General features: G+C 47.2%; 1 protein-coding gene across 1 annotated transcript in view; it reads left to right on the plus strand.

The window, feature by feature from the left end:
* CACNA1F (calcium voltage-gated channel subunit alpha1 F) overlaps positions 1-7,311 on the plus strand; it is a 152,883-nt gene extending 145,572 nt beyond the window's left edge. Inside the window, exon 45 of the mRNA XM_073541426.1 lies at positions 4,475-7,311. Coding sequence (XP_073397527.1) covers positions 4,475-4,753 — 279 coding nt within the window. The 3' untranslated portion in view covers positions 4,754-7,311. The remainder of the gene's footprint in view (positions 1-4,474) is intronic.
* Positions 7,312-12,459: the final 5,148 nt, after the last annotated feature.

Below are 12,459 nucleotides of genomic sequence, written 5' to 3' on the forward strand. Positions count from 1 at the left end.
TGGGGGAGCGGCCCAGGGGGCATTTGCCTCCCTGCCACCCGGCCCATCCCGCCCCTGTCAGCAGGGGAAGCATATTGAAGAGATTTTTTGAGTTGAGAGTGGAAGTGAAAGCCTTCTTGGAGAAAGATGGGGCTGCTGTTCCTGTGTTAAGTGATCCAAAATGACTCATGGACTTAGCTTTTTTTGTTCATATCACACATGAGCTTAATGTACTGAACAAGAAGTTACAAGGCCAGGGGCAACTTGTCAGTGCTGCCCATGACAACGTGAGAGCATTCTCTACAAAACTTATGTTATGGAAAGCCCAGGCAGACAAACCTTTGCCATTTCCCATCATGCAAGGCACTCATGGAAGCAGGCACACCATTCAGTGGTGAGGAGTATATGGATGTCATTTTGAAGCACAGGAGGAATTTGATCACAGATTTGCAGACTTCAAGACGCACAGAGCCACATTTCAAATTTTTACGGACCCCTTCTTCCTTTGATGTGCAAGATGCCCCTCCTGTGCTTCAAATGGAGCTCATTGACCTGCAGTGCAACTCTGAACTTAAAGCCAAGTTCAGGGAGGTGAGTGGAAAAGCAGACAAGCTCAGGCAATTTTTGAGAGAATTGCCCCCCAGCTTCCCTGAGCTTTACCAACTGTTCAAGCGGACCATGTGTCTTTCTGGGAGCATATACTTGTGCGAAAAGCTCTTCTCTATCTTGAACTTCATTAAGTCCAAGTGACTCGCCCCGGAGGCCGTGGGGTACTCGGTGCCGGGCCCGTTGATTTCAATGGGAGATGTCACAGTGGCAGTGACCCGGCCCGTGGCCTCAGGCGGTCAATGTAAAAGGGGTAGAGTGATGGGGATGAAGTCCAGGGGTTCGGGTGTTTCCCCCCAGGGACTAGTATCCCGGTCCCAGACTAGGTCCAGCATGACCTGCCCGGACGTTGGAGCGGACGGGAACTCAGAGGTCTCCCCAGCTGCAGGGGCGGCGGTCATACCTGGTGCCTCCTGGCGGTGCACCGGTGCAGGCACTGGACGGCAGCGGTGGTTGCTGGAGCTGGTTCAGGAACTGCTGAGGCCTCCAGTGGGACCTGCGCGGCCACGCCAGGTCCAGGTAAGATCACAGTCTCTGCCTCACATTCAGCTCCCGGATCCTCAGGTAACTCCTCCTGGCAGATAGCGCCCAGCGGCGGCAGCAGAGTGGAAGTGGTGACAGGCGCTGCCGATGGCATAGCAGCGGCCGCGGGTTTCACAGGTGCTGCCTGGGGTGGAACTGGTGCAGCGGCGGCGGGTACCGGTGGTGGAGGTACCGTTTCTGCAGGCCCCTCCTGGGTGCACTGCTGATCCAAGGCCCGCAGCGCTTCCTGCTTCAGCCGCAGACTGCGATTCAGCATGGCAATTTCTTCCTTCAGCTGCTGACGGTCCATCACAGAAGCAGGGCCGGAACCTTCAACTACTGCACCAGGGAAGGCAAGCTCCTCTTCCTCGCGCTCTTCAGGCCTCCGTCCATCTTCCATCATGGCGTCCTGGCGTTCTTTCTTCTCCCTGGGCTCCCTTCCCGCCATAGGGCTTTGCTCCTCCTTCCTGGGGCGGCGTCTTCTTCCTCTGCCTCCATACCATGCCAGTATACAAACCCCTCTGGGGGTGGGCCATGTTGCTGTTGCATAGAAGTTCAGGCAGGGGAGGCCCAGGACAGTTCGCGCTCTTTTCTTAGGGCCACTCATGTTGTCACGCCCTTCTTCACCGCGCCGGCGGCCATTTCGAGAGTCCATTTTACAGTCTATCATTTTGGTTGTTTTGCACATTTTCAGCAATTTTAAGTCCAGTAAATCTTCAGCACACAGGACCCGGTGGTACCGGGCTTCATCATCCTGTTCGTGACGCCAAAATTGACTCGTCCCCGGAGGCCGTGGGGTACTCGGTGCCGGGCCCGTTGATTACAATGGGAGATGTCACAGTGGCAGTGACCCGGCCCGTGGCCTCAGGCGGTCAATGTAAAAGGGGTAAAGTGAGGGGGATGAAGTTGTTTGAGATGATTCGTGATGCCACCTGTGGTTTCTGGTCAGTTTGACCAGCGCTGCAGGGTTGCTTCTCTGGGACGGATGGTGTGGTGCAGCAATGATGTTGAAGCTCCCCACAGATGGAGCTGTAGTCCCAGGGCAGTGTAGATGAGGTTGGCAAGTGGGGAGATGATGTAAAGAAGCAGATGTAGCAGAGCCGGGTGTAAGGCGCAAGAATAAGTGGAGGACACAAGGGCATGTAGTTCCAAAGTTTTACTCACAGTCTGTTGCACATACAGGTGCACACTTTGGTGCCGTGTCCTCCAGATCAGGAGCTCAGCCAACTCCCAGGCAAGGTAAAGTACACCTTTCCAGCACTCCTCCAACATGTGCCTTCTCTGAACGTCTCCACACTAGCGCCTAATCTGAAGTACTTGTAGTTGCGTATTAAACTCAAGTTCCTCCTTCTTGATGTTACTTTGAACTCTACTTGTACGGCAGACAGCTGTAGCCTGCTTCGGGGACTCCTTGCTATCAAGTCCCGGCTCACTCACGTTGCTGTTGTGCCCCCAAGTCTTAGGTGGGAATAAAGTGGTGACAACTTCTATTCCACCGGTGTCTGCTGAAGGACCATCAGTATCCATACAACCTCGGAGACCGGAACCCGGCCATGCGCTTAGAACTTGAGGAAGGGCTCTGCTCTGACCCTAGTCCTTAGTTCTCTTCTTCTCCTTACGTTCCGTACTAAACTATCTTCCTTCTGAAGAATCAGGCTTTCTATGGCTCTTTCCTGTCCCAGCAGCTCCAGGTCACAGGAGTCTGCTGCAGCACTTCCTTCACTTCATCCCTCTCAGGGGATCTTCTCTCACAGACTGACCTTTTCCTAATATTCTCCCACTCTCTTGTGCAGTTTAAGCTCCACCCACCTCCCAGCACGCTTCGTGTTCCAAGCAAGGAGCCACCAAAGGTGCTTTGCTACACTACTATGTTGTGTGGGATGCAGGTGTTGGAGTGTGGTCAGGTGTCTCCACCTTACCTGGATAGTGGGGTACCACACCTCAGGAGGAGGTGCAGTACCTCTGTGGTGACTGAACCCTCAGGGGCGCCACACAAGTACAGGTCCAGACTTACTGATGAGCATCTTCAAGCCCTACTGAGGGTCTCAACTGCTTCCTCCCTTAAGCCAAATGTGGCTCGGCTATGCGAGAGCAAGCGCTGCCAGATCTCTAGCAGCAAGAAGTAGGCAGAAGAAGCCATGTTCAAAACAGTTTATGTTCAATGTTCCATTCATGTTCAGAAAGTTAAATGTTAAAGCACTGTTAATACAGACATCTGAATCTGAATAATAATAATAATCACCTTTCTCTAGTCAGCAACTATATGTGGTTTCTTCAGTCTTCTATATCTGCTGTATTATCATTTTCATTTTATTTATTACTGATTGATTTATTTTTTTCTTATGATTTTGTTAATTTATTTTTATTTAACACAAAATAAGATGAAAAAATAAAGACATTTGATAACCTTGGAATGTTTTTGTAAGAGCTTTTCTTGTGGAAAACCTGATGCTGCCCAGCCTCACCCAAATTCTACCTACAGTGGCCCCCGGGTAAATTGAGTTTGAGACCCCTGCGCTAGACCTTGGAAATCAAGGTCCCAGAGTCTGGAGGAAGAGTGGAGAGGCCACAATCCAAGCTGCTTGAGGTCTAGTGTGAAGTTTCCACAATCAGTGATGGTTTGGGGAGCCATGTCACCTGCTGGTGTAGGTCCACTGTGTTTTATCAAGACCAAAGTCAGAGCAGCCGTCTACCAGGGAATTTTAGAGCACTTCATGCTTCCCTCTGCCTACCAGCTTTTTGGAGATGGAAATTTCATCCTCCAGCAGGACTTGGCACCTGTCCACACTGCCAAAAGTCCCAATACCTGGTTTATAAACAACAGTATCACTGTGCTTGATTGGCCAGCAAACTCGTCTGACCTTAACCCCATAGAGAATCTATGGGCTATTGTCAAGAGGAAGATGAGTCACCAGACCCAACAATGCAGACTAGCTGAAGGCTGATATCAAAGCAACCTGGGCTTCCATAACACCTCAGCAGTTCCAAAAGCTGATCGCCTCCATGCCACGCCGCATTGATGCGGTAATTGATGCAAAAGGCGCCCCGACCAAGTATTGAGTGCATTTACTGAACATACATTTCAGTAGACCAACATTTTGGATTTTAAAATCATTTTACAAGCTGGTGTTATAAAGTATTCTAATTTACTGAGATAATGGCTTTTGGGTTTTCATTGGCTGTAAGCCATAATCATCAACATTTACAGAAATAAACACTTGATTATAGATCACTGTTTGTAATGACTCTATATGATATAGGAGTTTCACTTTTTGTATTGAAGAAATGAAATAAATGAACTTTTTTGACGACATTATAATTTTGTGAGATGCACCTGTATTTTCACGTTTTTTTTTTCCTTCCATAGGTTTTGATATCTGAGGGTCTGGGCCTTTACGCTCGAGACCCCAAGTTTGTCGCTTTCGCAAAACGTGAGATTGCAGACGCTTGTCACATGACTATCGATGAGATGGAGAGCGCTGCAAGCGACCTTCTCAGCCAGAGTCGAAAAAACAGCTGGAGCGGAGGAAAACCCAATGGAGATGACACGATAGGACAAGGACTGTTCTACAGCGATGAGGAATCGGTGCACTGTAGGGACGAGGAGGAGCTGAGGGATGAGATGGCGTGCGTGTCCTCCTTCTGACACTCTATACCTTCTGAGAGGGAAAATAGCCAAAGCGACTTTATTATTGGCAGATGCTACACCCAATATGGACGCCTGACCGTCGTGGTCCTTTCTGCATAATCTAACTCTGTAAATGTTGAAGGAATGAAAGCAAACATGGTCCGAGGCTGCAGAAACCCTCTTGTAAGGATATACTGTATATCATCTGCAGGACTTTCCTTACCGGCCATTTACAAAAGTATATCACACAAATACTCCTCTGTTTAATTACTTTTTTTTTTCTAGCAAAAACTCATGAATTTATACATAGGTTTTGCACATAATCGTTGTACTGTTCTCTTATGAACAATGCACCTATGACAACTCTTCTGCAACCTTGAGGACCATCTCCATCAGTGTTCACATCCTAAAAGTACCGTAGATATTAAAAGGTTATTCTCCATTTTCATAGATGGGTGTTTTCATATAGTGCTTGGAAATACAAGTAATTTTGCCTTTTACTTCCTATTAAAATTTTTAGGCGTTCTTGAAATATTAATGCTTTTTCTTTGTTTGCGGCTTGTTGCCTTGGTAACCGACCATCGCTGCTAGACAACAGAACATGCACAGTGCTCATAAGCTCTTTTGAAATGTTTTGAAGTTGGTCAGGATCAGTGGGAGGGCGTTGTTACCCCCTAATCCCGGCCAGTTCCAGGCGCAGTGCTTACAAGATAGATAGCAGCAGTGGTCAGTCTCCTAGGAAACTAGCTGTAATGAAAAGAAAAGTGTTAAGAACTCAATCAATATAATTGCAAAAGAGGAAAAAAGGAGATTGACAGCACTCCAGGAGTAAAGAAAGAAAAAAAAATTTTTATTGTGGCAAATTAAGCCATATTAAAATCAAGTTGCCTGACGCGTGCCGAGTGCCTGGTGTGCACTCTTAGTCATAGGTTATCTCCTTTTTTCCTGATTCCGCTATGCTAACTAGCTTGGACGTGCACCCTCCACATGTGAATTGGCTCGTCTAATTTGGATTCATCTCGTGGCAGCTCCAAGTCCTCCCTCAATTGCAAAATTGATTGTTTTTACAAGCACTATTCAACAAGATCCCACTATAAAAATGCATCCTTTAAGATAAGGTGGCCCAGACACATAAGATGCCTATCCGCTAATCTGTATAGGGATCTCCGTATCAGGGGGAAACAGATTGGTATGTTGGATTTTAACTACCCTATCCTTTTTTTCTTGGGAATATAAACTACCACTAGATTGTCTAGGATAGGCTTAAAAGGGTTGTCCAGTGAAAATAAGCTCTATCCATAGGACACCCACCGATCGGCAGTATGGGGCACTTTTATCCTCATTAGAATGAGGTGGCAGTGTGCATTCTTTGCCTATGGGGGGTGCTGATCGCTGAGCGTTGCTTTTTCTGGAAGCCTCACAGCGGTCAGACCCCCACCAATTAGTAAGGTATCGCCTATCCTGTGCATAGGTGATAACTTGTTTCCACCGGACAATCCCTTTAAGCTGGCCATACACATCACACAGCTAACAGCCAAATTCTTCCAACCTCGCCTTCCCCCATACACATGTATACTCAGTTCAGGTGAATGTGCATGTGTTCTCAGTTGGAATATGTGATCCCAGACATGATTGACGGCTACTTATTCCCCAATACCTAAAGGATCGGGGCAATTTGAATTCCGTAGGATCAGCATTTCAGGGCAAATCACTTTATATAATCGACCTATCCCTCTGAAATCGGAGTATATTTACTCCCATCCTACTACCGAGAACACGCATCTGCTCGTGATCGGCCAACGTCTGTCTGATGTGTATGGCCAGATTTCAAATTTTGACATTAATAAGGGTGGTAATTAAAATCCACATAATGTCCCTATGACAACACTGCGCCTTCAAGATACAACGATGGAAGAGTTGTCATGAGAAACTAACCTACATTCTGTGTAAACGCCAGTTATTGCTGAATTTGGTGATTTTTTTGTGGGGTTCTTTTAAGATCATGCATTGGTAACTAAATGCCCCTTTTTAGGCCGCTGCACAGGTATATCCTTGAAGTTGGTGGAAACTTGTCCTGGTCTTCCAAGAATTGTATTTGGTAAGAATCCAAAAGGGCTGATATGCAGGAGTTAGATTGTTTTGTTTTCTTTTTTATTTGCAGTCCTACAGCAAACATATAGGTAAAATGGGAATGTGGGTGTAGTGGTCGGTACTTGCCCTGATAGATGGGTGGCAGATAGGAGGAATAATAATAATTTTATTTCTATAGCGCCAACATATTCCGCAGCACTTTACAGCTATTTTGTGTTTTTGGGGGGATGTTCAGCTATATTTATTACATTTCACTTTCAGGATTAGTGATGCTTTCCTTACAAGGTTTAGGCTCCGTCCAAGCTTTCTGTTTGGAGTAATGTCGCCAAGATAAACAGAAGAAATATTTAACACTATGAGATTTTATGAATATGTAAAAGAAAGAAAAGTCTTATCTGTTTTTTTTTTACCTTTTTGAGTGTAAATAGGAATTTTCACTTGAAAAAAAAAATAATTTTGTTTCTTTTTATGAATTAGGTTGCAGCTTTTTTCTTACTAAAACATTAAAAAATTAGATTTGTTTCTCTGTACTGATTTTGCTGTGGATCCGCAAGTAATTCAAAGCAGGGCAACATCTTTAACCTATCCATGACCGTTCAGTAACATACATTTACATGACTTATCTGCATGTATTTAATTATCTGCATCATTTTTGCAAGGTGTGAACGAAGCCCAGCAGCATAAGGTACAAAGGGTGTGTACACATATGTACCAAATATTTATTTTGTTTATTTGCTAACTTTCTAAATAGACTTCATCAGAATTTTTTTTACCATTTTGCTGCTGCAGAATGACTGTGTGAGGGATTTGCAAAAATGTTACAATTCAGAGCCCTTGGTTTCTCTGCTCATCACCTCCTTTCTCTCAGTGTTATGGCTGTTTCACACGTCAGTGGCTCCAGTACGTGTAGTGACAGATTTCTCACGTACCGGAGACACTGATACACCTAGACCCATTCAAGTGAATGGGTCTATGCAGATGTCAGCGTGTTTTCACGGACCGTGCACACGAAGAACAGTGTACACTTAGTTTTGCCAGATTGGTTCAAAATATAACAGGCGTGGGCTGCTATTCTCAGGCTGGTAAGGGGCCATAAATCTGGGCCCCCCCAGCCGAAAAACAGCAGGACGCAACTGCCCAGAAAAGGCGCATCTATTAGATGAGCCTATTATGGAGCTTTGTTGGGTTCTTCCCACTTTTGCCGGGTTGGTTCAAAATATAAGGGGTACCCCACGTCAGTTATTTTTCATTCAATCTTCCCTGCTCGCGCTGTTGACCGCTGCATTCAGCACCACATGCAGGGGAACAGGGAAACAGCTCTTACTGTAGCGCTACTTCCCCTGGGGCCATCCGTGTGTTGCTGATGTGGCACACGGGCGGTACATGTGTGCCACACGTACTACACACACGGACACGGATATCTCCGGTACTGCTTTTTCTGGTACTGGAAATATCTGGACGTGTGAAACCGGCCTTAGAGATAGCAAGGAAGAGGTTTTACATAGATTTCCACAATATAGAGGAGAAAGTATACCATGAGAGGCAAACAGACTACAGAAAGATGAAAGCACATTAAGAGCAAATAAGTGCAGATATAAGAGCAAATAAGTGCAGAATAGAAGCTGTGCTAACATATCAGCTAGCGGAGACAGCAGAAACCTGCATAAAAATAGTTCTCACAGCCAGCCTATATTACTGAGAGACACTCACAGACCTCACATCCAGCCGGTATTACAAGGAGAGACATAGAGCTTACATCCGGCCTGTGGCGCCCCTGAGGGTTCAGTCGCCACAGAGGTACTGCACCTCCTCCTGAGGTGTAGTATCCCACTCTCCAAGTATGATGGTAACACCTGACCAGCCTCCAACTCCTGCATCCCACACAAACACAGTAGTGTAGTGGATCGCCCGCCAGGGCAGTGGGGTACTCGGTACCGGGCCGGTATTTCACCGGGAAGTGTCACAGTAGCGGTGACCCGGTCCGTGGCCCTGGGCATCCATGTAAGGGAGTGAAGTGATGGAATAAAGTTTATGAATAGATGATTCGTGACGCGACCTGTGGTGTTCGGCAAATGTTAAGCCAACGCTGCAGACAGATCCTCTGGGACAGATGGTGTAGTGCAGCAATGATGTTATAGCCCTCCACAGGCAGGGCTGTAGTCCCAGGGCAGTGTAGGTGGGTGTTGGGAAGGAAGGTGCAGTGTCAGGCACAGAGATGTAGCAGTGCCGGGGAGGTTGCAGCAAGAAAGCAAGGACACAATAGGTTGCAGTTTCTTTTCCTTTACTTGGCAAATGCAGTCCAGGGTCCTGAGTACAGATGGCACAGGAGCTGGTTAGCCTGGAAGCAAATCAGGAATCACTCTGGCAGATGGGTTGTGCAGTCTCCTTACTAGCGCTCTCTATGAAGTACTCCCAGTACTGAGTTACACTGGAGTTCCGCCTTTCTGATGTTATCCACACTCCACTCGCATGGCAGACAGCCGTAGCCTTCTATCTCTCTTGGCTCACCCGTCGCTGTTGTGTCTCCGAGGATTATGTGGGAATAGAGCATTTACAGCTTCCTATTCCTCTGGTTTCTGGTGCAGGACCGTTAGTATCCATACACCCTTGGAGACCAGGCTCCAGTTCATGCGCTATCACTGGGACTGAGCTCTCCACTTTCCTCAGTCTCCCCAGCTCTTCCCCCTCCACGTCTGCACACGACGCCCTCCTCACACTAACTGACTCACTCCTTCCTGGCCCCCAGAGACAGCTCCTCCCCTCAGTTCTGGGTTCAGAGCTCCCTCTGCTGACCCGGAGTGGGAACTGTGTTGCATGCAGTGATTAACTGCCAGAGAGAACCTTCATTGCTTCCAGGCATGACATCACTCTCCCTAGGAGGAAGGCAATGCCACTGTGGCGACCATACTCCTGGGGGCGCCACAGTAGCAGAGCAACCTTCATGGCTCCCTGCTTGGAACACGAAGAGTGCTGGGAGGTGGGTGGAGCTTAGACTGCACAAGAGAGGGGAGAATATTAGGAAAAGGTCAGTCTGTGAGAGAAGATCCCCAGAGAGGGATAGAGTGAAGGAGGTGCTGCAGCAGACTTCAGTGACCTGGAGCTGCTGGCACGGGAAAGAGAAATAGAAAGCCTAATTCTCCAGAAGGAAGAAAGTTTAGTACGGAACGTAAGGAGAAGAAGAGAACTAAGGACTAGGGTCAGAGCAGAGCCCTTCCTCAAGTTCTAAGCGCATGGCCGGGGTCCGGTCCCCGAGGTTGTATGGATACTGATGGTCCTGCAGCAGACACCGGAGGAATAGAAGTTGTCACCACTTTATTCCCACCTATGACTTGGGGGCACAACAGCAACGTGAGTGAGCCGGGACTTGATAGCAAGGAGTCCCCGAAGCAGGCTACAGCTGTCTGCCGTACAAGTAGAGTTCAAAGTAACATCAAGAAGGAAGAACTTGGGTTTAACACACAACTACAAGTACTTCAGATTAGGCGCTAGAGTGGAGACTTTCAGAACAGGCAAACGAAAGGGAGAGCTGGAAAGGTTAATTCCATCTGCCTGGGAGTTGGCTGAGCCCCTGATCTGGAGGCCACAGCATTGAAGTGGGCACCTGTCTGTGCCAAGGACGTGAATAAAAGAACTGGAACTGCACTCAGCTGTCTCATTGCCTTTTTCCTGCGCCAACCCACTCAGCACTGCTACATCTCTCTGCCTAACACTACACCATCTACTTCTCACTATCTCCTCATTTGCCAACCTCATCTACTCTGCCCTGGGACTACAGCCTTACCTGTGGAGGGCTGCAACATCATTGCTGCACCACACCATCTGTCCCAGAGAAGCAACCCTGCAGCGCTGGTCAAACTGACCAGAAACTACAGGTGGCGTCACGAATCATCTCAATGACTTTATCCCCATCACTCTACCCCTTTTACATGGACGCCAAGGGCCACGGACCGGGTCACGGCTACTGTGACCCTTCCCTCTGAGATACCGGCCCGGTACCAAGTACCCCACGGCCCTGGCGGGCGACCCACGGCCTCTATTACTGGAAGAGACACAGACCTCACATCCAGCCTATATTACAGGGAGAGACACGCAGTTGTCACATCAAGCTTATATTACAGGATTACAAGGATAGAAACAGAGCTCATGTCCAACCTATCTTACCAGGAGAGAGACACAGAGCTCACATCCAGCCTATATTTACTACAAGAGACAACAGATGTCACATCAACCCTATATTACAGGCAGATAAACAGAGCACATTTTTAACCTACATTGCTAGGAGAGACACACAGACCAAACATCTAGCATACATTCCTGAGAGAGGCACACAGAGATCACATCTAGCCTATATTAATGGAAGAGACACACAGACCTCATAACCAGCCTATATTGCTGGGAGGGATACACAGAGCTCACATCCAACTTATATTACTGCAAATGACACACAGCTATCACATCAAGCGCATATTACAGGGAGAGAAACAGAGCTCACATCCAGCCTACATTGCTGGGAGAGACACAGACCTCATAACCAGATACACAGGGCTCACATACAGCCTACGGTATATTACAGGGAGAGACACACAGAGGTTTCATCCACCCTATATTACTGCAAGAGAGGCACACAGACCTAACATACAGCCTGTATTGCTGAGAGGAACCCATTCAAGTCAATGGTTGAAAAATGCTGAAAAGATGCTGAAAAAACGCTGAAAGAAAAAACATGCTCTATGACCAAAAAATATGCAAAGCACAAAATACTGGTGATAAAAAAAAAAAACACTGCATGCATGAGATTTCTATAATCTTATAGGCTTTGCGGGTACTGTAAAAAGCAGCTGAAAATTAGCATTAAAAAACAATCAAAATACACCTACTGTGAACTGAGCCTTAGGCCGGGGTCAGACTTACGGGAAACTCAGACAAGTCTCGCACGTCAATACCTGGCACTGCCGCCGACACTGGGGAGAGGAGGGAGCGGCTGCATAGAAATACATGTAGCCGCACTGTCCGCTCCCGAGTACCGGCGGCACTGCCGGGTATTGACGTGTGAGACTTGTCCGAGTTTCTCGCATGTGTGATCCCTGCCTTAGGGCTCATACTCACTGGCGATAAAATCGGACGACTGCACTCAGATTTTTAATCGGATTGCACTCTGACCCATGTTAGTGAATGGGTGACATCTCACTTGCGATTTTTTTCTCAGCCAAAATCGGTCTGAGAAAAAAATCGCAGTCAATGAGTGCGATTAAAAGAACGGACCAAAAACGGACCATCTGTTTTCCATCCGTTTTTAACGGATGCATCACCATTCTGTGGTATAGAACACCGTAAATGGTCCTGTAAATGACTGTAGAAAAAGAGTGGCTGGGAAAAAAAAACGGATGAAAAACGGATGGATAAATAAAAAATCGCATAGAAATCGCATGACACTGGCATAACACTCCACCCTTTTTTCCTGTCCAGAAATCGGACCGTTTTTATAATCACCAGTGAGTATGAGCCCTTACTGTGAAAGACACACAGAGCACACCTCAAGCCTATATTGCAGCGAGAGACACATAGAGCTTACATCAAACCTATATTTCTGAGAAAGGCACTCCCAACATGAGAAATATCTGAATCTTAGATCA

The sequence above is a fragment of the Dendrobates tinctorius genome, unplaced genomic scaffold, assembly GCF_039654945.1.
Source record: "Dendrobates tinctorius isolate UK_male_01 unplaced genomic scaffold, ASM3965494v1 ptg000120l, whole genome shotgun sequence".
Classification (NCBI taxonomy): Eukaryota; Metazoa; Chordata; class Amphibia; order Anura; family Dendrobatidae; genus Dendrobates; species Dendrobates tinctorius.